At 37.7% G+C, this 26,399-nt stretch overlaps 1 protein-coding gene across 1 annotated transcript in view; it reads right to left on the bottom strand.

Annotated features, from left to right (window-relative positions):
• Positions 1 to 7,591: 7,591 nt before the first annotated feature.
• LOC107098431 (PDZ domain-containing RING finger protein 4-like) overlaps positions 7,592 to 26,399 on the bottom strand; it is a 49,517-nt gene continuing 30,709 nt past the window's right edge. Inside the window, exons 2-9 of the mRNA XM_015396125.1 lie at positions 24,348 to 24,613; positions 23,653 to 23,755; positions 15,173 to 15,271; positions 13,181 to 13,243; positions 11,376 to 11,477; positions 11,057 to 11,176; positions 9,331 to 10,395; positions 7,592 to 9,219 (exon numbers count right to left, since the gene is read on the bottom strand). Of these exons, the coding sequence (XP_015251611.1) occupies positions 8,647 to 9,219; positions 9,331 to 10,395; positions 11,057 to 11,176; positions 11,376 to 11,477; positions 13,181 to 13,243; positions 15,173 to 15,271; positions 23,653 to 23,755; positions 24,348 to 24,613 (2,391 nt within the window). The 3' untranslated portion in view covers positions 7,592 to 8,646. The remainder of the gene's footprint in view (positions 9,220 to 9,330; positions 10,396 to 11,056; positions 11,177 to 11,375; positions 11,478 to 13,180; positions 13,244 to 15,172; positions 15,272 to 23,652; positions 23,756 to 24,347; positions 24,614 to 26,399) is intronic.

Genomic DNA, 26,399 nt, shown 5'->3' with positions numbered 1-26,399 from the left:
TATATATATATATATATATACATATATACACATATACACACACACACACACACACACACACACACACATCTAATATAAGGATATTTTTTTTAGGGAGCAATCTTGTTGTATCTTGTAAATAAAAAGAGAAGTTAAATTCCAGCTTAATTCTTTTTTTTTTTTTTTTTTTTTTTGGCACATTTCCTCAGACTTTTGTTTCTCCAGAGTAATTCTTTTTTAAAAAGAAAGACAATCAAAGAGTTTAAAACCTCTGTGAACAGGCAGATCCCAAGCAGCCGTAGATAAACGGATGACAAGGCTAATTTAAGTAAGACACTCTAACTTAAATTTCAAAGACATAATATATGCAGTAGAAATGGTAGGGGAAAAATGGCTGGAGAAAAGTGAACCATTTCCTGGAAAATGTTTCTGGAGTGGAAACACACAAAATATTGGTTAAAAAAAAAAACTTTGCCAAATGTGCATAAGAATTTAATCTATTATTTGTTCATAGCACAGAACATTGCTTTTTCACTTTCTGTTGTGCATGTTAGATCAAAACGACAATGCGTTTATATGCTTCTTGATAATATTAATTGTAGTATTTTTTTATTTCTTTATAGGTTGACTATGACCATTTCTACTTTGTTTATATTGCTTTGTGACGAAACTAAAGCTGTGCTCTGAGAGTATAACCCCCTAATGGCGTTTTACAGTTATATTGGTTTCAGATGTCTAATGTCAGTTTTATATATAACTTTATTGGCCATGACTTTCTAAGATAAAGAAAAAAAGCATAGAGAACTGAACAAAGAACAGGTCTATAAAAAAGCTGTTGCTTTCTTTATGTTTCATACACTGTCTTGCTCAGGGTGTACTGAACTCTCCAGGCGACGCAGGGCTGGCATTCGCAGCAAATCGCTCTAAACCAGTAAGCCTGTAATGATGCTTTCAGTGAACCAGTGAGATCAGGAGCAGTCAGCTGGATCAATAGTTGAGCACATCACTGTTTAATCAAAGCCTTCACCCCACAGGATAAACCCTCTTTGAGATCGACTGGGTTATGAAACCATCTGTAACCTTTCTGTTGTCACTACCCCAAGACAAGAACAAAAAAAAAAAAAAAAAACACACTTTAGACAGACCCAATATATATATTGGTTTTCTTGTTTCATATGTTGCAATCTAGTATGGACAGTCCATAGTGAAGAATTTTAGAGCATTAGGCAAAATCTGGATTTTGAGGCAACTGAGCTACAATCCTTAACACCTCTCTAAACCATCTCATGAAAGGACAGTTACGTACTCTTTGCTTCCTACCACCCTGCTCTTTTCTGTATTCTGTGCCAATTATCTCGAGTGTAAAATCTGTACCGGTGCTGGGCCACTGAATATTTCATACCTCTCATTAAGCAGAAGTTGAGACACCTTTATTATGTATCTTACATCTCCGCATGACATTTTACTTGAAAAAAAAAAACATCTATTAGGGGTTCCTGGTTGGTGAGTGTATGTCTTTAAAGTGGTGGCTGATTTGTTCAACTCTTAAAAGTCTGATACAAGGAAAAGAAAAACATTTTCCTGATTGCTGTCTAACTATCTAAGAGATTATTTCAATGTTTTCAAAGAGACAGAGAAATTTCATTTGTGTATTACAATGAATGCTTTGCAATATGCTTGTCATGTTGGGTGGGGGCTTTGAGGACTCAAATGCAGGTAAAGTAGGCAGATATTATTTTTGCTGATTTAATTAAGGAAAAACAGGCAACTGAGGCAAACATCCAGAAAATGAAAAAAATACTTTAAACCAAACAAAATCCAATAAACTTTAGGGAAACCACAGATGGGGAGCAAAAGAGAAAGGAGCAACAGAACATCAAGAAACAAGGCAAACAGGAACTGCAGAGGAGCAGTATATATGGGGAACAGAACAAAGGATGGGCTAATGAGCTGATATGGAGCAGGTGTGAATAGAACTAATTAGAAGGAAGCCAATGGGAAGGAACAGGCACAAGGAGGCAACAGAGAGTGATAAAAGAAATACCAAACTGAGAGAAAACATCTACAAAGAGACAGACTATCAAAGAAAACTTAAATAGAGGGCAGAACCATGACAACTTATGTGTCTGTATTCTAAACAACTGTGGAAAACAAATGTTATGATTGAAAATCTTGTAAATTTAAATCAATGTTTTCTTTTTACATATTTCCTATTCTTTCACCAGCTCATGAAAAAGGGAAAAGAAAAGTTTATTTTTTAGTATATTCTTTTTTTGAAGTTCTAACTGTATATGTCTAACAGCTTTTGCACATTTCAACACTGATAACTTTGCTCTTTCTTCCCTGAAACATAGTTCAAACTTAATCATCAGAAACATGATCAACACTCACCACAACACAAACATAAGGGTGTCATTAAACAGTATAACTTAAAAACGTATGGATTGATTTTAATAAATTTTTTATCTATTACATTTTGGTGATGATCATAATCAGGATACCGGAATTTATTAGAGGATTCCCTACAGCCTCAGCATTAGACTTAAAAAGTCCTGAGGTATTTTGCTTAAAACAAAAACAAAAGAGAAGGGAACATTTTTGGTTTGTTAGCAGGATCAATTGAAAAGCTATGGATGGATTTTAATTAAAATTTTATCAGAGGTGTGCCTCATGTCAAGGAACAATGAAGTTTAATTTATGAATGATCCGGATCCTGGGCGAGTTTTATCTAAAGTTTTAAGTTACAATTAAGGGCAAAATTTTCTGCCAAGCAGAGGTCTGCACTCTTCGAGTGCTTTTGTATTTGGTAATGTGACAAAATGCAGAAAATATCTAGGGGGTGTCAACGCTTGCAAGACACTTTCTTTTTTTCATAGTAGAAAAAATGGGCCAGGAACACAATCTAATACCATATAATTATGGATGAGGAATGGAATAAGATAACTCCAGTGTCAGCTTGGGGTATTTTCCATAGGTTAATAGATGGAAAGCAATGAGAAACAACAGTAAATAGAGAGGAAGCATTTGGAACATTTTATGAGAAGAACTTACAGCAAAAAAAAAAAAAAAAAACTGGTGCAATTTAAGTCTTGCTGGTCTTTTAAGCTATGGGTGGATATTCTGATGACGAAACCAATGAGTTGACAACATTGCAAAACTGGCCCTGTCCATCAGTAGGATGAATCAAGTGATTCATATATGACATTCAAAAATGTTGTTTTGTTTCAGTGCAAATTAGGATGTTTGAAAACACAGAAAAATACACTAGCATTTATCGTTCAGTGAAATATTTCTTTATCCAAAAAAACTTTAAAATATTTTATCATATTATTTAAAAAGGGGGTGGATACACTTAGTTTGCCTTCATGGCAAAAAGACAAAAAAAGTTTCTACTTTTATATAGAAGTCTGAATGAATAATTTGTTTTTAATTGGGGCTATGAATAGAAGTTTAATGAAAGGAAGATTAAATCAGATTAAATCATCCAGTAGCTCAATCACTCTAATTGTGTTGCACAGAAAATGTATAATGGATACACCGACACGACTTTCTATATCAAACATGAAAGCAAACAAAAACTAAATGAATCAAAGTTTTTTATTTGTTGTATTGAAAAAATACAGTTACTTAAACTTGAATCGTTTTTGTTTAGATAAATTAGTAAGAAAGACAATTTTGGTTTCATATTGTGTTTCTTTGCTTAAAGGTACTATACACTCTCATATAATATAAAAGATAATTAGGCAAAACAGGAAGGTAACTTCCTGTATTTATATTACTCTTTCTGTCCTTTTGTCCTGGTCTCAAGTTTGTGATTTCTCTTTAAAATACTCCAACACATATGCCACATTTTTGTATAATTTGTTCTTTTTCAATGTGGTAAAGCTTCAACTGAATATTCCTGTATATAAAAACTATATAATCACCTTCAAGGACTCACAACATCATACACAACCTGTCACCTGTTTCTCATCACAGCGTTTATCCCAGCAAAGAACGGCTGACTTTGTTCTGGTTTCCCTGCTCACTTCAAAGGCGTAGTTAGATTAAAGAAGGGGGGTAGGTTTTTTTTATCCATCTCTGCAACCTTACTGCTCCATGTCAACTATTGGAATTTAAATGGGGCTGATGTAGATGAGAAGAAATCATTCATGACTTCATCAAAGAGGATTATTTTTTCAACTAATCCTTGATGAACTACAGGTGAGCAGTGGAAGTGGTTAACTATTTTTTAACTTTCTAATATTTACCTGCATTGTCTTGGTTTGGTATCAACATTTGTTAGTTTTTCTGCCAACCGTTAACAGAGCACCAACCAGTTTCACTAACTGGACTGACACTAGCTGCACATTAAGTACGCTCAACAAGCTAAACGTCTTCTAAAAGTTTTGTAAATAAACATTAGATATAGTTTCATAACGACATTAAGCATTCTTTATTCCTGCCAAAAAACAACAACAAAACAAATGATCTGTTTAGGCTTGCAAGTTGTTGAGCTTTATCATAATTTTAATCAATTACCAAGAGCTCCAACCCTAAGGCCATGTATTCAATTCAGTTTATTTATATATATATTGTTATATAATTCATAACACATGTCATCTCAAGGCACTTTACTAAGACAATTTAACCAGATAATACAGTGTAATTATTTTTGAGGTTTTCTATCTAAGGAAAACTAGTTGATTGTATTGACTTTTTGACTCAAAGGGAATCCCTCACAGCAAGCATGCTTGTAGCGACAGTGGAGAGAAAAAACTCCCTTTTAACAGGACGAAACAACCAGAAGAACCAGGTTCATTGTGAGCGGCCATTTGCTGAGGCCGATGGGTTTAAGGAAAAAGAAGCAGAATTATTATAAATATAATTCTGTAGGCACAAGCTGAATTACCTTATTCAGTTTTTTTTAATAGTTCTGTGTACTGCTTTTCAAGGAATATTAACAAGTTCTCCTACAGGTACCGACACTCATCTTATCTAGTTATATAGGTGTTTTTGATCACTTAAAAGTAAGTTTTCTGATATTTATTCACAATTTCGATGCCATGCATGTGCAAAAAATAATGAAACTGTCCTGCTGTGTTTATATCAGATAAACTGATTTTCTGAACTAAATACATGTATGAAACATTTTATAGAAGGTGATGCCCGGAGCGCCTTAGAAAGAGTTACAGCTCGGATACACAGCATCAGGCCATCTGTCCTCGTTAGGGTATTGAGCTATAAATATGCATAAAAGTGTAAGCCTGTTTGTGTCTAAAAATACAATTGGTGTATAACTGATCCCCATCTAGATGTATCCAATTATTTTTACTTTGGACCTTGGAAACTGATTGCAATATTCCTTATTAGCTCCCACCTTTCTGTCAAACAGATGCTACAATGCCTTGGATATAGTATGAGGAAGATAGGCAGAGTTTGGTAGAGATGGATGTATTGCTTACCTTATTTAATATTATGCATAAAGGCCCCAGTGATGAGTATGCCTTCCTGAAGTGTCTCATTAATTCCTCAGTTCAGTGGGCTGTGGACAGGCACCACAGACTGACGGGGGGAAAGGAGACTTCAACACTGTCTTTTTGATGCTTTAGCTGTGATGCTTTCTTTAAAGCGTGGACATGCTTTTACTCCTCTCAAACTCCTCATGCACATGTCCTACCCCCCACGCTGTCAGTCATGTCCAATATGAATACATTAAAAGAGTTAATGGCTGTGACTTGGTAAAATAAATCCCCATGTGTTCCATTAGGCATAAGACATTGAATTGATTTGATGTTTTTGGGGAAAAATTTTTTTCTCTAACTTAAGGAAAACTTTCTAAAGGAGAACCCATTTTTTTCCTCACCATACTGTATATGGTACATACGTTACAAAAAAACCCCCAAAAAACAAACAAAAGAACTATGAAAAAGCAACAACTAAATATGCAGCTTAGACAATTAAAATGGGCTCACCACAGTGTATTGACCACACTAGTGAACTTTGTGTAATAAATAAAAAAAAATTCAACCAATCTAGTTAAGTTAATAGTTTAATTCTTTGAATTAGTTATTAATGTAGACATATTTAGGGTTGACTGATACAAAAAGTAAGCAGAATGTGATGACTTCTCCCCAATTTGAGGGGTTTAGTGGCAGTTACTTTACAAAAATGTAGTGTTGTATTCAAGACCACACCAACTGAGAACAAGGACTACAGAGACAAGGCTAAGACCAAGACATTGGTAGACGAAGACCTTATATCAGGCATCCCCAAACTCGGTCCTCGAGGGCCGCTGTCCTGCAGGTTTTAGAGGTTTCCCTGCTTTAAAACAGCTGATTATAATGATTGCAGTAGAGCAAAAGCCTGTTAATTAGCTTTCAATTAAAATCAGCAGTGCTGGAGCAAGGAAACCTCTAAAACCTGCAGGACAGTGGCCCTCGAGGACCGAGTTTGGGGATGCCTGCCTTATATGGTCTTGGTCTTGGCCACTAAATATCTTGGTCTTGTCTTGATCTCTTACAGGTCTTGGTGTCATTATCTCGGTGCTGATGTCTGGTCTGATCATTCATTTCACTCACCTGTTTATCTCCGCCCAGCATCTGTTTAACCGGCCCTTAACCAGTCATCAGTGCCAGATTATTTGAGCCTTTGGTGAGAGTTCTCTAGCATACCTGTGTTTCTGATTGCCTGATACTAACCTGTTCTGCCTCTGGGATTCTGAGTCTGCCTGTCCCCATTCTGATCTGTTTGCCTGACCTATCTTCGGACTCCCGCTGGATTTCTGCTTGTTTGGGAACCGAAGCTGAACTATTTCCCAACACCGTTCTGATCTCCTGGTTCTGACTTCTGAGCGCGTCTTTGACACCAGCTTTGGCTTCACCCTCTGGATTAACCTGCCTTCCTTTGTCTGCTGTGTTCTGATCTCCTGCCTGTCCTCTGGAACATGGGACTCTGTGGGTGCCGCCCGCCTTCTGGGCTCGGACTGAACTATAAGACCATGTTAGTAACTCACACGTTTTCATTATCATCCTCCGACAGATAGACATGTTCACTAACCTGCTGCCTCGTGCAGAGTTTCCTGCTTTAGATGCCGACACTATTCACTCTGGTTCCATTTCTAATAACATTTTGAGAAATCTGTCTTTCTGCCTCAAATACTGCATCCAATGGTTCTGAGCTTGATGCTTGGCCATGTTGTGGTTTCTGTACACCTCGGTCTTGACTACAGCACTACCAGTTTTATATAACTATAACCACTTTTGTTCAGTTGTCTACCAAAAAAACTTAAGAAGAAGAAAAAGAGACATATTTCAATTAAAAGTCTATATAGTAGAAATTGCTTTGAATTAATACAGTAAAAAGCAATTAAGCAAAAATAAAAGCTCATATAAACTATAGTTGATAAATAATGAAATGCCTTGCCATGCAAAAACAATTCGAATGTCTTATCTGCCACAACAACGGGAAGAAGCAAGCGCTAATTAGCTAGCGTCTTTGAGAGAAATTTTAAACTTTTTTTTTTTTAACACATTTTGACAAATGTGTTTTCACAAGCGGGGATAAAAAGACACAAATGAATTAATATATGAAGAAGGTTAAAAGCTTTGGACAAGAGAGAAATGCTTTGTGTTGCTTTCTTTATTCAATTTTACAAACATCATTATCAACAATTACTGAACTTGAGGCCTTGTTTACAGTAAAAAAAAGCATTTTTTCCCAGAAAAGCTGAAAATATAATACAAAGTTTATCCAGTGCATTAAAAATTGTTGCTTTCCCCAAGATAACCACTTCAAGAGAATTAGACTTTTAAATCAATGTACAATAAATACAATTAACAGTTAACATTATAAATAAAATAATTAGTATTTTAACAAAACACACAGATTAATCTTCAAAGTTTCACAATGATTTAATTTAAAAAGGATTCGAATTCTTGATAATTCTTTTTAAGGAATAAGATGAGGTAATTTTTTAAACCTTTTCAATTCATGTCTTCAGTTCCTCTTTCAGATGACATATTGAGGTTTTCAGTGCTGTAAACTGCTATATGTTTACGAGACAACACTGAATCTGATGCAAATAGAACATACAGTAGTTGTCCCCAGCAGGGATTTTCTTTTTTGGATTTCTCCTTCTTTTGCTGCTCTGGCATACAGCTCAAGCTATAGTACAATCAAATAGTCTCTCCTTGACAGTATCGGATTACTTATAAACATATACATAAGAAATTGCAATAAACGTTTACAATACATTGACATTCTGCATAAAAAAAGAATCCTTACAAAATTCTTTGAGATACCAAAGCATAAAAATACTGCAATCTTCCCAATATAAAAGGCCAACTTGAACGAGGCAAGTAAAATTGCTTCATAAACTATGAAACACAAGGATGGCAGATTGTAATGGAGACACAACAAGGAGTATATAAAAGTTTGTTGGTTCATTCTTATATCATGTTTGATTAAACCAACATGCTACAAGGTACCACCTTCACCAAAATGTTTGGTCCAGCTTAAAAGGCTAATATATGGTACTCATTTCTGAACATTCTTCAAAGGTTGGTAAAAAGCTGCTCCAGGAATGCTACAGTTATTCACCACTGACATTTCTTGATTTGCAGTAATTTCACAGAAAGACAGTTTTCCAAGCTGATATAAAACAAGGGCATGTTTTTGACATGTCTTTTAAACAGTGGTGACAGAAAGAAAGGCATTGTGAACTTGAGAGCCCTCTGGGACCCTTGCACCATGGCTCATCAGCTCTTGGATGGTCATCCAGTTGTCCAGAATCTTTTTGTTACGCTTTTTCATCATTTTTTTGTGACTGAGTTCCAAGATATTGATCTCCTTTCTGCCTTCAGCTCCACTCACTGGTCCTTCCTTTAAGCATTCAAGACGGCTTTTCTGCATGAATTCCCTCCTCTTTCTTTGCTCCCTGGCCCTCGCCAAATGCTGCTTCCTCTCCTCCTTGCTCCAGTAGCGGCCCATTTTCATCTCACTCATTGCATCGTCATCTGTGGTCATGCCTCCACTCCTCTCTTCTCTGATTCGAAGTGCCCGCTCTCTCAGTATACGGTCACGGGCAGGTCTGCGTGCAACATAACGTGTCCCATCTGCACGAACTTTGACTTTCCACTCCAGGCGAGGCTCCCCTGTTCGTCCGTTACGGTTCATAGGATCTCGACACACACTGAGGAGGCTCAGCTGGCTTTGCGAGTACTCTAGAGCGGAGTGCTGCTGCAACAGCTGCATATAGCTCTGCAAAAATAAAAACAAATTATTAAAAAATATGATGTTCAGCACAAAGTTATATACAAATGCATTACTCAGAGAAGATTTATATGGAAATATGTTTTTGATAATACAAACCTGAAGTTGTTTGGATCCCCCCTGGCCATGATAAGTGCCTGTCTGATATGAAACCCCATAGGGAAGAGCTCTCCTTGAGTCTCTGTTCCTTCCCTTTTTGTCGCACCTTTCATCATCAGCTGGTAGTGCTGGGTCTGACTCAGACCGTGAAGGATTGCTCTGGTCAGGGCTGCTAGAGATAACTGGACCTTGATCTGCTGGTCTGCAAGGATTATGTGTACCCTGAGGCTTGGGAATAGGAATGGGATTGGATGATGCAGTGGATGCCAGTCTGAGGTTTTTCTGGTTGGTGATGCTTATTTTTCTCTGCAGGGAATGATCAGGGGATCTTTCCATTCCTAGTGGGGTTGACCTAGCACTCTCTGCTGTGTTGTAGGCGCTAGAGCTGTCCTTCTCACGAACTCTATCGCTTTCAGATCTCTCTGGGTATTCATGAATATCATCCAGCCTCCCGTGTGGCTTGTGTGCATTTTTAAAGTTCATTCCTGGTGAGCAGGGTGCAGAGTGGGATTGCTCAAGCTGCTGAGACTGTCGTAGCTGATGGGCTTGCATAATGCTCTGGCATTCTAATTCAATGCTACGAAGCTCTTCGTTTAGCATCTTTAACTCCTGCTCTACCCCTCTCGCTGCGCCACCTTCACTCTCACTCTCTCCATCCCCTCCACCTTGTCCAGTGAGACTACACTCTATACTGTGTCGAATAGAGTACACCCCACATTCACCTCCATTACGGATTTGGCACTTGAGTTCTAAGAGCTGTTGAAAGCAATTCTCTAAACCTCGGACTCCAGATCCACCATTCCGAATACTAACTACACTTTCATTGCCTTGGCTTGTTGAATGGGTTCTTGTGCTCTGGGCTTCGTGTGACACGGCATTCCCTCGCTTGTTGTGCTGATGTTCTGACTGCCATCGATCCCTTAGACACTGGGCTGGACTCCTCCTATAGAGTCTTGCCAATAAAGGTTGGTGCTCAGGGCTGTCTGTGCTGCGCCCAAATCCACTGTCAAGATTGTTGGAAGAACAGGTTGCTGTATGCGTCATAATGTCCCCATCACACTGAAGCTTTAAATAAAGAGAAGAGGACTCCTGTTATTGCTGGGTATTTGATTCATTTATAAGAGTAAAGGATTTCATCAGTAGTTTAGTCAAAGTTTAAAAGGAAGAAAAAATAACAAGCATACATTGTGGATGTCAGAGTTGATCCTGTGCAATATTTATGTTTAATGACAAATTTAGAGAGTTTATAGTTCAATGTGAATTTAGAAATTTTGAACATAGCAAAAATATCATATACTCAGTAAAAAAACAAAGTTTTCCAATTGGCCTTGGTTCGGCATTATTCTGATCGTAGTGAAACCCTTTAGTTTATTGTGAGGTCTAGGAACAAGACCTTGGAGAAATTGACAAACAAATGATTTAAGATCTTTACCAATGATATACAGCCAAATTCATTTATCCCCAAGGTTACTCTTAAATATGTATACTTAAAACTGAATGAAATAAACTACCGCGGTGAAGTAATCAATAAAAGATTTTAGTAATATATGGAAAGAATGACATGCGCAAAGGTTTTTCTGCTTGGACTTCCAATTTCCCACAGCCTTATAAAGAATGATGCCGTGATGCCATACATCAAATGCTGACTTTCACCGTTCTTCCTCAGTTATCTCTCTTTTGGACATTTATTGCACTTTGATTTGCTTTGCTCTGTGAACAACCTCACCTTATCTGCCATTTCAAAGCTTTGTTCCATCTGCTTCCTCCTCTCCTCTAATATCTCCATCTTCAGCTCTTCAACAAGCTGTTGTTGCTCATCATCCAGCCACACTGCCTCCTCCTCTAGCTGTAATCACAAGATCTTGTCAGAGTCCTTCCTCAGGTTTTGTACCACTGTCTGTGTATGTGTGCTTGTGAACTCTAAACAACACCGTTGACAGGGGGGAAAAAGCAAAAGGCTCTCTGGAAGCAGGTGCTTTCATCTGACATGACACAGGTTGTCAAGGCAGGGCGAGAGGGCTGCGTAGGTGTGTATGTGTGTTTACCTGGATCTCTGGCCTTGTCACCAGAAGTGTGATGCTCTTTGCCTGTTCGCTTGACAACAACGCAACAGCTTTCTCCCGGTCTTGCACTTCAAAGCCATTTATCTGCAAACCAAAGACCACCGTTTTATTTCATAATGACAATTATCATAATATCCTCAACAGAAAAGAAACTGGAGAAAATGTATACATTTGCGTGGCTAATCAATCTTTTTGGAATCTAAAACCTTCGTTTTTTCCCAAACCATACATTTTTACTCCATTTGACTTTGTTTTCACAAATTTCTTTTTATTATTTATCTTTATGTCTCTGCTGTGCTTCCACTTTCTCCAAATATGAATGAGTCAGTTGTGGAACTTTGCTCTTGCCACACCATCCAGACACACAATTAACTGTTCTTTGACAGGTGGCGTTCATCTTTTGCTCACTAGAGTAATGGGGCTGTCAGGGGAAGATAATAAGGCCAGGAGTACAGCAGGCTTTGTCCCCCCCAATCATTCATTCAGGATGAGGAAACAAACAATGCACCAAGAGAATGAAGATACTCAGGGGTCAATATACAATTAATAAAGATGAGTTGGAGTCTCTGCCTGGACTTAAAGCTACTAAGAATTTAATTTGCAGAGATAAGCAGTGATAACAGATTATTCCAATTTTAAGAAAAACCTAATGATAGGGAAACTCTTTTTGAAGTTTTTGATAGAGAATTTACACCTATTTGTGGGAAATAGCTTAGCAAATCCAAAAAACAATGCACTGGACTTTTTTTTTCCAAATTTGAGGACATTTCTCTTCCCATCCAGGAAGCTTTTGCAATTCAAGTTCGAGGTTTTATACAGTAGCCCATCAAAACCTTGTTTTGCAAACCATTAATTGAAGACATAATATACAAAATGAATAAATGTGAGTCAGACAGGAAGTTCATTTTTAAATCACTTGTTTCCAAATTTAAAACTGTGAAAGTTGGAATGATCCAAATGCTAGAAGCTACTCCACTGTGAATCTACTCTCAAGTCTTCTCATATAAATGGGCAAAAACTGTCTGCATCTTTAATACTTTACATACTTTAATAATCCCAGAGGGAAACTACATAATCCCAGAGGGAAATTACTTTATGCGCATTTATCACGCATCTACTTAGTAAGTAAATGCGTGTTAGGGTTGATGGGTTTGTGACATATGCCAATCAAGGCTTATGTAAAAGGCTGATGTCAGGATGACAAGATTTTCAGTTTATTATTTCATTGGTTCAGTAGAAACAAGTCAAAAGAATCTGCAATAACAATCATAAAAAACCCTATTCACCAACATTATTGATCTGCTTTAAAATAGACATAAACGCTGAGATGGAGCACATCTTCTAAACCAAAATCATTTGTTTATGTGTTTCTGCTCCAGTTAGATTAATAACCACAGATCGTTGTTAAGACAAAGCTACTCAGAGTCTGTGACCCCATGGAGAGCTTTGCATAATGAGAGGCAGAGCAGGGAAGTGTTTTCAGAGATGATGTAGTGCCTGAAAAACTGCAACTAAGGACTTCAATTTCCATGTAAAACGAGGTGATTAAATATACATATCCTTGCCCAGACCCGAGACAGCAGCAGCTCAGGTATTCTCTGGTTTTACTTCATTCTCAGGTTAAGCAACAAGGGTGGATAATGTATCTGCAGAATTTTTATTCCACTTGGTTTAGATTTTTTTTTTCAGTTAAACTGTTGTAGTTTTGAAGGATAGATATTACATTTGGAACAATATGATATAACCTGATGATTGTAGACTGTTGTCTCTGAAATTAAATATTTTACCTGCAGAATGCGATCTCCTTCCTTAATGCGTCCGTCTCTAGCAGCTATGCTGTTTGGCTCCACCTGCACAAAAGAACCAAGAAATCAATGCTGACAGACGGTCTTTGAGCGTGTCTGTGTTCTCCGAAATACAGCTGCAATGTTTCAAGCTCAAACTGCACTTTGATGTGTGCTGTTTGCAGAAAACACAAATTTTCCCTATAGACAAACAATACCTTTTTCAACCTCAGTCTCAAACCAGCATTTTTCAAAAGTTAAAGGCTGGTTTTTGCAAACTCTCGGTACTTGGGTTTAATTCAGAATCAAGTGTCAGAGGATGATAAAAAAGAAACACAGAGTTAACACAGAGGTGTTTATAAAAATAGAGGGATGTCACTCGTGCTGCAGACAGAACTAGAAAAAAAAAAACAATGAGATACTAAGATAAAAAAAGAAAAATTGAAATGGCTTGAAAACTCTGTACATTTTTGGCTGAACAGCTCAATGCATCCTAATCTTCAAAGGCATCCCAGCGGATATGCACATGTGCTACACCAACCCTGATTTAAACTTTGTTGTTTTCCCAACGTGCAAGATCAATAGTCTCAGTGAGGTGTGAAAAAACATGAAAAAGGAAAACAAAAAAGTATCAAGATTAAAATAAAATAATGCATTTCCCTGAGTTGCATCAATACTATCCATATATGTAGAAAAATTAGAAAGAAAACTTACATTTGCATCCTTCCTATCAGCTATACAGGCAGCAAAAGCCTGTCCCTATCAGTTTTGTACCTTTCTGTTAGGTTCAAGAGAAGGAAGTAAAAGGACACAGAAATAGCTAAAAATATTACAGGGCCTCGTGCTTAAATATTTATGGATGTTAGTTTATTTCATTGCAATCTGATACAAGAAAGAAACACAAACATTCATATACAATTATCCCCCATTTCTTCACCATGTATGATGTCTGATAGCTTTTGGTTGCATGAGATTTTATGAATGGATCAATCAATCAATTATTTTATCAACTTTATTTCAAACAAACCAGTAGAAAATAAGGGTTTCATAACAAATAATAAAATGCAAACAATGAAAACCTATTTATCTTCACAACTATGCACCAATTTGATCTGGTCTGACACATAATATAGCATTATAATACATAATCGTTTGTAATTTGATCAAATGTGTTATATTTACAAACAAGTGATTTGAAAGGAGCTGAATAGACTATTGTAATTGTGCCATCCATGCTCGTTTGTTGGGAACTAATCCTCATAGCAGCTCTTATGCCACCTTACAGCCTGCCTTTCTCTTCATAATAGGATTAAAATTGCACCTGCAGTCATATTGAATGATTTCCTAATTTATTTCCTGTTGCCTAAATTCTCCAGAATGCCGTCATTCATTTGGTTCTCTTTTGGATACCTCAATAATTAGTTTTGCATTCTCCCTTATCAACACTCTTGCAATAGGGGATCTTTTATTTTCTGAGCTGACACTCATGTGAATTAGGAGAATCTCTGTAATGTATTCCTGTCTTGCTTTGCGTGTTTGGTATTTAGATGAGTGACAGTAAATGGTATAATAAGTAATTTATAACTTTGTGCAGGATGGAAAGAGAAAGCTGCTGCTGGGAGCTAATTAAAAGAATAACATGTTCAAGAGTGAGAAATGAGAAGTGAAGGAAGTGAATCACATTACAAACCTGACTTCCTTTTAGGCCATGCGTGTCTCATTCTGACTTTATGTTTGGCAGGATAACGTTTTTTTTCTTCTTCCATAATTTAGTTCAATTCGCTCTCGGCTTTCAATGAACGAATATGTCTGGGATTTCATGAAATCCTCTGATAACTTCTTACTCAGAAATGGCCAATAATGAATCCCAAAAACAAAGAGTTTTTAAGTGGGCTTTTTACTCGCTTTCATGTGACTTTAAATTTCAAGTCGTAAAAAAACGTTTCTTTTACTTTTTTCTCTCTCATAAAAGTTTTATTAGTGGTTTCTCTGTACCTGGCTGACATAAATACCAGTGTCCTCCTCATCATCAGTCCGGTAGCAGAGAGTCAGACCGAGCTTGTCCTGGCTGTTCAGCCGACAGAGTTCCACTTCCTGTTTAAGAAAGACAAATAAATATGTTATAGATTGTTTTCTGTTTGCGATAGCTGAATGCAGTTCAACGCTTGTGCGGGTTGATCAGATTGGCTTACACAGCATGTCTTGTAACATCTAGGCAACATTTCTAAAAGTCCTGCAGGCTAAAGAAGTTCCTTTTTCAACAAAGAGAGTTTTAAGACCCCAGTTTTTGGGCACCCCAGTTAAACATACGTCTTTTAGATTTGGATTCAAATAAAAAACTGGGAAAAACATGCCAAGAGCAAATAAAACACTGAAAAAAAATAGGAAAAAAAAAGTAATTTTTTTCTAAAAATAAGTACCTTTTTTCTTGAATTGAGGAGGTAAGTGAGACACTTGGACAATTTAAATTTAAAATAAGAAAAAACAATTGCATTGTCTCATTTCAAGTGCATATTATCTAATTATCTTATTTTAAGAGTAAACTTACTAATTCCATTGACAAATCATCTTATCTACCTACTCTAATTAAGGGTAAATACACTTAATTTAGGAAATGTTGACTTATTTCTAGATTGTTTTTTGTGAAGGGCTCAAATTGTTCAGTCACAATGCAGCGTGTATGCTTTTATGGAGTCATTGGCCGTTTCTAAATGTCCACCCTAACCACTATATAGGGCACTATATAGTTGTTACGCCATTCTAGATGAGTGTCTGAACGTCTAGTGGATGACAAAGTAGTGGACTCGAAATTCCCCACAATGTACCTTAAAAAGTATTGATCATCCATGGTCCCTAGACAGGCAGATATATCCCGGAATGCTTTGCATGAAGAGCTCTCCTCACAAAGCATCATGGGATTTGTTGTCACAGCAGCCCGCTGTCACTACCCAGCAGTGGTGACAAAGAACAAAGATGGCACAGGCACCGTGCGGCGAGGCGAAGTCACGTGACCAACGTGAAGCGAAAAGTAGTGATCATCTGTCTGAATGGTCAGCTTACTAAGTTCAGTATAAAGTCCACTATATAATCCCTACTCTGATGGTGGGGTTTAAGGGTTAGGGCGGATGTACGGACACAGCCATTGTTTTCTTTGAGAGCCTCATTGGAATTACCTTTCAACAGTTTGTTGGTTTAAGGTTATAGGTTGGAATTATGATAAAGCCAATTTATTATCCTTTTATATAATGTGTGAACAATGTCAATCAAATCCTATAAACTCAAACTCTCTTAATTTAAGATAGTACGCAGCTTTGACCTTTTCGAGGTTGTAAAAAGAGGTAGCAAACATGAAGCTGCCCACAACGTAAATATATTTGACTGTTCTTAACAATGAACTTTACAAATCCTGGACCTTTGGGCCTATTGTTCTTTTATGTGATAAACCTGTGCTTTAACATTTCTGTTCAAATGACTGCATTACCTCCTCACCATGTCATTAAGTGCTGTAGAATCCTGCTTATCACCAATTTGTAGGTCAGTTATGTGCCAATAGGGAAACACCTATAGCAGTTAGGATAGTGAGCCTGAGTACCAGTTCTCTATCCTACACCCACTTATTCATGGCCCTATAGATTTTAGTTTGTTCTCTTGAGCACACTTGCATTTCAACTATACTATTTCAACATGGTCTGGAGCAGGGAATTGTCTAAAAGGTCTTTGCTTCCTGAACAGCTTGTTTTACCGAAAAAAGGGAAATATGTTAATCCTTGAAACACAACCCAGCATCATTGTCCCACCACTAAACTTTAAACATAACACAATTCATTCATGCATGTAATCCTGGCAACCAAACTCAAAGCCACTTGAGTAATAGACAGAAAAACCATGATTCGTTTAGACACAGCTTCTTTGTCACAGAAAGCAGTACCATGAAAGTCTCTATGCTTTATTGTTAAGCTAACCTGAACGCCAGCTGTAGTTTCTACCGCTCTAGGTTTTGGCTCTGCAGAAAGATGCAGATTTTTGCTAACTTTGCATTTATCTATTCTATGATGTCATGGTCTTGGCGCTGATGGTTGGCAGTTTCATTTCACCTTCTAATTTGCCCGGCGGCTCACTAACGCTTATCGTTTTCTCCTGGTTCCTTCTGCTATGTATGCTGTCTGTCTACCTACCATCGGCACCAGATTATTCCAGATGTTTGGTGAGAGTAAGTCTAATGTTTCAAGTAACTGTTCTGGGATTGTGATTCTTACCTGCTTTCTGCCTTTGGATATTTGAGTTTTTGCCTCACGGACACTGCTGCCTCCACGGCAGCGGCTGGCGCCAGCTCGTCATCACCCTGAGCTCTGGAAGCGGCTACGGCTGCAAGGGGTGGACAACTTCCTCCCGAAATCCTCCCCTCCCTCTGGGAACTCTTAACCGGAGAATCTGGTTATCCTCCCCTGATGACCAGCTGCTCGCTGGATCTTGTATTAATAAAGCTAGTGGAAAATCATCCTAATCTGTTTGCGTTATATTGGGTCCAACGTTCTGAGGTCATTACATATGATACATGATATTCTATATAGTGAGTGAGTAATGTGGTTTTCCTATCTGTTCACTTTGTTGTGATACAAACAATAGTTGACTGTGAAATACATTGCATAATTTTGTAAATTCCTCGATCAAAAAGGTGGCCTCCTATCAGCTAATTTACCTGAGATTCCCTAAGCTGTTTGGAGTGACCCATTTACACACTTTGTAGTACTTGGGAGCATACTTGGGAGCTTGACTTCTATCTGAACCCTAAATTCTTGAGTCCTCCGTTTCTGCTCCACTCATGTAAACTCCCCTCCACCCTACGGAGCAAATACATTATGTTGATGAAATTAAGAGAATGGTTCCACATTGTCTGTAGCTCCACAGAACATCAGAATCCTTCACTGTCAAAATATGGAGCAACTCCGTTTCTGTTCTGCTTCAGTATGCTTAGCTCAAAGAACTTGGAGCAGAGCTTGACGGTGTTTTTACGAATGCAGTTGGCATTGCCTTTCACTAATGTGAGAATCTGTGGTTGATTGATAGGAATAGGTAAGGTTTGTCAACTTAACTTTAGGTGTTTCAGCCATTTTGTACCCAAATCTCGTTTGTATAGTTAGTAGATAGCATTATATAATGGACTTAAATTGCCTGTATGATTTGAGGTTCTAATAACCATTTCTCTCTAAAAAGCTTGTCTAAAAAATAATTAATGAGTACATATGCTGTATTCTGGACAGCAGCCTCAAGTCCTCTCAGCACTTAAAACCCACCTTTCTGTGGTAATGAGAATGTTCCTGCAGCATGCTGCTCTTAGTGTATGTCACAGTATATCAGTTTATTTTTCTTTATAAAAACTTCCTTTTGCTTATGCCAAGAGTTTTAATCTTAACTAAATCTTAACATGGAGGATGCAAACAACACACTGTTTTATACACAGTTGGGTGATATTTGTATATTTGTAGCTGTACGGAAATGTCTCCAGCACGGAATCCATTGAAGTAATGGCATCTTCTTTATACATATTGCTTAACTGTCGCATTGTCAGCTCCACCTTGGGTTTTGCACAGCAATTAACTGAAAAGATGCAAATCTCAAACTAAGTCAATTCAGAAGAGCCACACAGGATAGATCTTTCATGTCTTTGCACACCCGCCACAGGACATTTTACCAAATTTAGTCCTACTCATTGCTGGTTCCTTTTGATCTCTGCTGTGTATTAAGGTAATCATATAAAGATAACTCTAGGGGTAATCTTTATTAACCTCCCTCTGCAAAATCCATTTCAGTTCTATGATGAAATGAAAGAAGGGTTTTGGGATGGAACGTTGGGTAAGGAAGGGGGTTGAGCGTGTTGGAGGGGAGGAAAAAAAATTAAACTTGCTCTCAGTTTTTCACTGTCAAGAGAAACAACGATAGCAGAGATTGACAGCGGAAGAAATTAATTTCTGCAGCATTTGACCCCCCTGTGCAAACAGCCCTGACCTTCAAAGGTTGGGTTCTGGAAGGAGCTTATGAATTTGTTGTACAACAGACGGCTTTTTAATAGACACAATCCTAATCAGTATCATGGACCGGATGAAAATTGTGTGGTCTGAAAGGTTGCAAGGGATTACTAGACTTTGTGTTCTAAATAGAGCACAGCTGGAGTGTTACAACATAATTTATTTTTCATTTTTACAAGACTAAAAAAAGGTATCCTTGCTATATTCCAGATATATATTGTAAATACACAAGAAATCTGAAGCTACAATGACAATAGGTGTCATTCTGTTACTAAGGGTCACATTGGGAAAAATTTTTCAATCTGAAATTGGCTTAAAACACATCCCTTGCCTTACTCAACTTCTAATATTGCCAACCATAACATTTACTTGCTTATTGTTCCGTCGATTCACTGGTTCAGGTGTAAGCAGCTTTAAACATATGGGAGATAATTTGGCTATTCAGCGTTCAAATATTGCTAATCCATTGGGGCCGAATACAGAATAATTTCCATCTAAACAGAAAATACAGAAACAGAAATATCCGCTTTGCAGAATATGCTAAAGTAATCACATTTTGTGGCTTTGTCCTAACGTCAGTAATAACTTCATGGATTAACTAGTAAAACTAAACCATAAATTGTGTTAATCTGGGCCTTTTAAATGACAACTCCTCTTTTCTTTACCTCACTAATGTTTTCCGTGTTACTAATTATGTTGCTTATTTGAAATCTCAATGTGAAACAAAACAGCATAAAAGAGGAATTCTTTTATGGGGAAAACCTTTTCCCTGCCCTATACAAGCCTTTTAAATACATAAGTACTCAACCTTGTTTTCAACTTAAAGTTCTTAACACTTAACTGCTGTTTTCCTAAAAACACTTTTACTTGAGATAATGTTTGTGGTTTTCAAGATGCGATGAATAGAAAATCTGAATTGGCATCTGTGTACAGACCCAATAAAAATTTAACAGTTTTCCAAACAGAAAGTTTCTCCAGTCTAATCCCCTTTTTCCACTTTCTAAATTGCACAAATGCAAAATGTGTCCGTAATAAACTATATCTAGCCTCAAAGATAGCTTTACACAGGGACTGGATATATAAGTGTGGTTAAAACAAATGTATTTCAAATCAGAACTCATGCTGTCTAGTATTTGGCAGAACCACCGTGTGTATTATGACAGCCGTACCCATGTGGGCAATCAGTTTGAAGTGAGGTAAAACCTGTCAGTTAGAAGTAATGTTCCTGGGAATGACAGCCGTGCTTTTTGCAAGAGGAAAACCATTCTTGTTTCGGTCAGATACACATGAATGGACTCAGTAAAGCGAGAACAGCTGATTTAGTGTGGGCATGTCTGGCAATTGGGGGGTGTTTGAGTGAACTTTGTACAGATGTTGTTGTTCTGATACTGCTGTTACTACCACACAAATCCCTTCTTTCCCAACCCTACCCCTGATCAGAAATTGGGGCCCTTTCATAGAGGCTATGCCATGAGGTCAAAGGCCAAATCCAGCAGCAAAAGGAATCCTAATAACCAAAAACACAGTCCACTGAACCAGGAAGGGCCTATTAAACCACACAGAAACACAGACAAAGCAAATAATAGCCCCCACTTTCAATCTAGTAGAGCCTTGAGGTAACATCATCTAACTGACACAAAGCATCTCCAGAAATATTACATGAAAGGTCAACCTGGGCTTCGAGGAGATACATTTTAAAGTAAATGTTATATATACATTTCTAAGCTTTCTTATAATGTTATACTAAAACAAAAAGTACCACTAAATGTGTGATACAAATTTTCCTTCCACCGTCAAGTCAAGGAAAAAGGATACTATTAGCAGGGTAGTTGGGAACCTTTATAGCTTCTCCTGAAGCAAAAGGGATTCCTAGTTGTCATTTTTCAGTAACATGAATCCTTTGAAACCAGCATTTACAGTAGATGGTGCATGTTAGAACATAGTGAAGTGTTTTGAATGGCAAAGCAGGCTTAGCAGAAAAATAACATGACAACAATGAAGCTTGAAATCTTATGTTCACACGTTCACACCTAAAGGTTGATTTATACTTTGAAACTAGGTTGTCTGCGTAGGTGTCGCGGTGAACGCAGAGACGTCCCTGCCCCCTCCGCAGACGCTGCGCCTCTCCCAAATTGTAGGTGACCGCAGACAGTGCAGCAGACAGGATGCCTCTGATTGGTCAAATCTACATCCGTTCTACACTATGCGCATCTCCTGTTTTGTGTCTTACCGGCTTGTTTGTATGACCGCAATTGCGGAAAACGACTTATGAAGTTTGGCCAGTTAGAAGAGTGAGGTGTGTGAGAAGGCTGGGACCCTTTTTTCACCTAGATCCCCAATCTTTTTCGCCCTCATGTCCCTCCGTTATCGGACAAACTTGCCCCCACTTCCTCACTGCCTCGGCCATATCTAGACCCACAGCTAGTTCGTGATTTTCCCCTTTGGGATGGAATAAGTGCAGAACGTGCTTCAATATTGAGCATAAATCAAAAATGTCTGCGTCAAACCTGCGACAAGCTCACTGCTACACACTGCTGCGGGAGTATAACCAGCCCTTAAAGCAGCAGAAGCAGCTAGTTTACAAGCAAAGTCAATGGTTGTTATGCATCAAGGTTCAGAAAAAGGTCCTGCAGCACATTTTAAGAAGCAAGAGCTGCTTCAGCTGCTTTTTGACCGCACAGCTAGAGCACCAAAGATGCTTCAGACGCGCATCAGAACTAAACTTGTACAAGCATCAAAAAAGTGTTTTTGCTGCTCCTGCTGCTTGTTGTCTGAATGTAGCATTATTAGTAGACTTACACCAGTCAATCTGCAGCACTCGGAAAATGTCCGATTTTCATGTCCGGACATTATGAACTCTAATTTTAAGCGTCCCTGTGGTGTTGATGAGTTTTTTTCTCAAAGTGGACCCACATCTTTCACCTCCGCTTGTTCCATGTTTGTTTAAGTCAGAATGCCTAAATCAGGGGCACAACACACCCGGACAACAGAGTTAAGGGGACACAGCATTCACAGTGTGAGAACAACGTGGGAGAGAGCACCATAACTGGCGGCCATCCGTGCCCCCCTCTGGCCATAAAGAACTTGAGCAGAAGATCGCTGGGCAGACAGCACATCAGAGTGGGGAGATAAGGCAGCTCAGGAGCAGAGCAGAGGAACATGGCAAAAGATCAGATAAGTCTACTGCGGACACAAAATGCTGAAGGTAGGGGAGAGGATACTGCTGACCGGGAGTAGAACAGCAGTAGTTTTGAAAAGCCACCCAGGGATAATGAGCAGAGAGAGGCTACAGCTAGCCTAGACTAACTTCTAGAGCAGGGGTCACCAACGCAGAACGCGCATTCACCAAGGACCTCAAAGACCACATGCAATGTCCTCAACGTCTTCTGAAAACAGAACACCTCACCAGTGGGCTAAGCATGAAATTTTATTCTGTTTTTCTTCTTTTTGATAATTTATAGATAATTTAATCATATTAACCATATAGAGTATTTTTAGCATTTTTAGAAATTAGAAAATGACAATATTAAAAACAAAATAACAAATTAAAAGTTAATAAATATGTGTTTATTATGGATGAAGTTTAGGTGGACGCTGACTCTTACAGTTCCTAGGTCAGTATTGGTGGCCCTTCCAATGACACAGTACCCACGAAGTAGCCCTCAGCCTTGGTTGCCGACCCCTACTCTAGAGGCTAAATGCTGGAGATGGAAGGATGACAGCCGGGGATCAAAGGAACCTGTGGGCAGACAGCGCGGAGGAGCCGGGAGAAAAGGCAATTGCTCGTCGATGTCTACGATGGAGGTAGGATGAGGAAACAATCCTTCCAGGGAGAAATTTTAACAGCTTTTAAAAAGCCATCCACACAAAAAGCATTTAACATTATTTTCTCTATCTTCATTTGATTTAAATCCACAGCCTCATTCACTAAAGGAGTGCTGAATTCATAACAATTTCTCATCTCCTATATAATTTAGATACCTAATAATACAGTGTACATGAGACAGCAGTTGAAGAATTTATGGATTTAATGCTGTGATCGATGACCGGCAGTTAGTAGATACTGATTTTTATCATCACCTCCTTTTTTCTGCTTGTATTTTTTTGTTCTATTTTATTTTTTTATCTATTTCTAATGTAAAGCACTTTGAATTGTCTTTGAACTGAACTGTGCTATACAAATAAAGCAGCCTTGGACGACCCATGGGTAATCCCAATTAACTAAGTAGGATGTAAATGGTTTGAGGTGTACCATTGTGGACACAACTGAGTTAAGAAAAAGGCCCCCCAACTATACATCTTGATTTCCTATGATAATTGGTTGTTAGCTGATTCCATAAAATCACAATAAAATAGTTTAGGGTTTGTGAATGGAACATGAAGAATTATGAAAACTTCCAAAGTGTATGAAATCTGTTTTGAAGAGATGCATATGAAGAGTAACCCTACCTCATACTCATATTCCTCAGTCCTCTCGACGTCTGCTGTAGTATTAGAAAGGTACTCTGGACATTCATAAAACTCATGTTCCATGGTGTGGATGGACTGACAGCTAAAGAAAAGAAAGGAAATTAAATTTGTGATTATCTGCAGGATTTCCTTTTCCATATGCACATGCGCTATTGTGTGGATAACATAAGATCTGTTTATATAACTTGCAATATAGAACATTTTGTTGAAATTTCATGAACCAGACTTTACAAGCAGTTATTTATATTTTTTTCCCGCATTCCAAGTCCTTATAATAAGTCATCTCATTTTGTAACTAACCAGGCAACAATTCCCCTCATTAAAACCATGAACTCTGAAAATTGACCGTGTGACTGCCTCTCTGTAATTACTGACCAAGGCTGTAGAATCTGTAGTTTTATGAGGTAAAATTAATTAATTTCTATCCAGGAAAGTTCTATAAAAAGCATCAGAATGGATGTGGTATCAGGCTGCCTACTCTATCAGTCCATTGGATTTTAATCGCCTGGCAAAAGCCTTCATTAAAGAAAATGGATGTGGTATAGTGAAGCAATTACTGCATGCCAGTTTGGCAGTGCATAATCATAGCACACTGCTGGGCTTTGCTGGGTTTCTACCCTGAAGAGCTGCTGAATAGTTATTATAAAATAAATGCAATAAGTGGTTGCCCTCACCTGTCTGAGAGCAGGAATGGACAGATGTCTGGGACTGGCGGGGTAGCCGGTCGGAGCTTGGACAATGCCATGATGTGCTCAAAGGTGATGTCTGTTTGTGTGCAGACGTCGACCACGCACACATCCTGTGCCGATCCGTTGTTTCTTTGCACAACAGTGGCTCTGGTGGGGGTTCGCCGGAGGACTTGTACAACGATGGGGTCTCGCCTGATGGTTTCAACCACTGATTCGTCATGTTCAACCTTGGAGAAGTCACGCCCGTTCACCTTGGGTGAGAAAGAACAAAAGACCATAATGAAACAAGTCAGCAAGAGCAGAGGATGAAACTCTAAAAAACCTTGACCTCTCCTTCATTTTGATAGAAAACTATTTACTATATGTTGCAGATGTTTGCCTCTCTTTGAAACTTTGTTAAGAAAAATTTTCTACATGAAATTATCAGTCCAAATCCTTTGTGCTATCCAGCAGCATCTCTTTTCACATTGTAATCTACATTTTATTTGCAGGATCTAAGTGGCACCCGTTAAGGCATGAACTAGGTAAAACATTAAAGGGGAAGTTTAATAAAAATAAATCTTTATCAAGAAAACTCAGAACATTTCCCAGTAGACATTGTTACAGTGTGACACTGTAACTGCTCACCAGCCTACCTTTAATTTACAAGTTTAGATAAGCATGGAAATACAACTTTTTTTCTGTTTGTCTATCTACATGTTTCTTTTTTTAAATAAATGTATGTATATTGTTCAGTCACAGAAAGGGAAATATAAGGGAATACTTTTTAAAGTTCAAGTTATCTCATTCTAATTCAGATGCAAGTCAGGCCTATTCTTCCTGCAATTTATCTAACTGAGATGCATTATTTACAGCACAATCCTACTATTCTACCCATTAAGTGCATAATAGCAATGCTGATTGAGACAAATGAGCAATGGGAGCGAGCACCATCAAATGCACCATGCACCACTGGAGACAGATTTTAGCTAGCACAATAGACTGTATATAATTCACATGTTCAGACACAATTGTGCTACAGTGAATTAGTAAAGGAGAAGCATATTTGTGTTACACGTCATGGTGTCTGCTTTGAAAACATACACATCGATCCGCATGTTCATCCAAACTGTTTAATTGCATTGATCCAGAGGAGAGACAAATATCAATTTGTTTGGAAAGGGTTTAAAATATGGACATGCATATCAATGCAATCAGGATCAAGCAACATAGATTGCATAGTTTTCAGTAGCATCTGAATTGTCTTTTGTTTGTTGGTGTTGTTCTTTTTGTTAGGAACCAAAATCCAAACATGTCATAATGTAAATGCAATGTAAATAAATAAATACAAATAACCTACGATAAATGTATCATCTCGTTACAGTGGAAACCTGCATCCTACTACAGAGTGGATTTATTTTTACAAAAGCAATAATAAAATTAAAAAACTAAAAGCAGGCAAAGTTACTGCACGTGTTAAGTTTTTGATGAGCACTTATATACATGAACATTTGAAGTTCTAATTTTAAGCTGATTATTACCAGACAAATGAGAATAGAAAATAACCTTAATACACTGCAAAATATGGAAATCTAAATAAGACCTTTTTTTCTTAAAAAAAAGTGCACTTGTTCTTAAATTGAGGAGGTAAGAGAGAAACTTTGCTGATGGAACAAGACTAATTGTTGCAATGTTTTATTTCAAGTGCATATCATATAACTATCTTATTTTAAGTATAAAAATGCTCATTCAGTTGGAAGACTATCTTATTTAGCTACTCAAATTAAGCGCAAATAAGTAATAATTTAAGAAATTTTTAGTTAAATCTAGAAGATTTTTGCAGTGTAACTTAGAACATGTTTGTCTACGGAAGTGGGAGATGTTTCAGTGCATCAGACATTTCTGTCTATCATATACTGTACACCTAAACATCAGCAGCAAGGAAAAGCCAAGAGGGAAGAAATATTTTATTAGTTGCATTTAGATTTTGCTTTACAATTAGTTCTTACATTAAACAAATGTTATATATAAAAAAGTATTTTTTTTTAGCTAAAAAAA

Source organism: Cyprinodon variegatus, unplaced genomic scaffold (genome assembly GCF_000732505.1).
Source record: "Cyprinodon variegatus isolate N-32 unplaced genomic scaffold, C_variegatus-1.0 Scaffold776, whole genome shotgun sequence".
Classification (NCBI taxonomy): Eukaryota; Metazoa; Chordata; class Actinopteri; order Cyprinodontiformes; family Cyprinodontidae; genus Cyprinodon; species Cyprinodon variegatus.
Note: the sequence above shows the minus strand (reverse complement) of the source record. Positions and strands in the feature narration are given on the sequence as shown.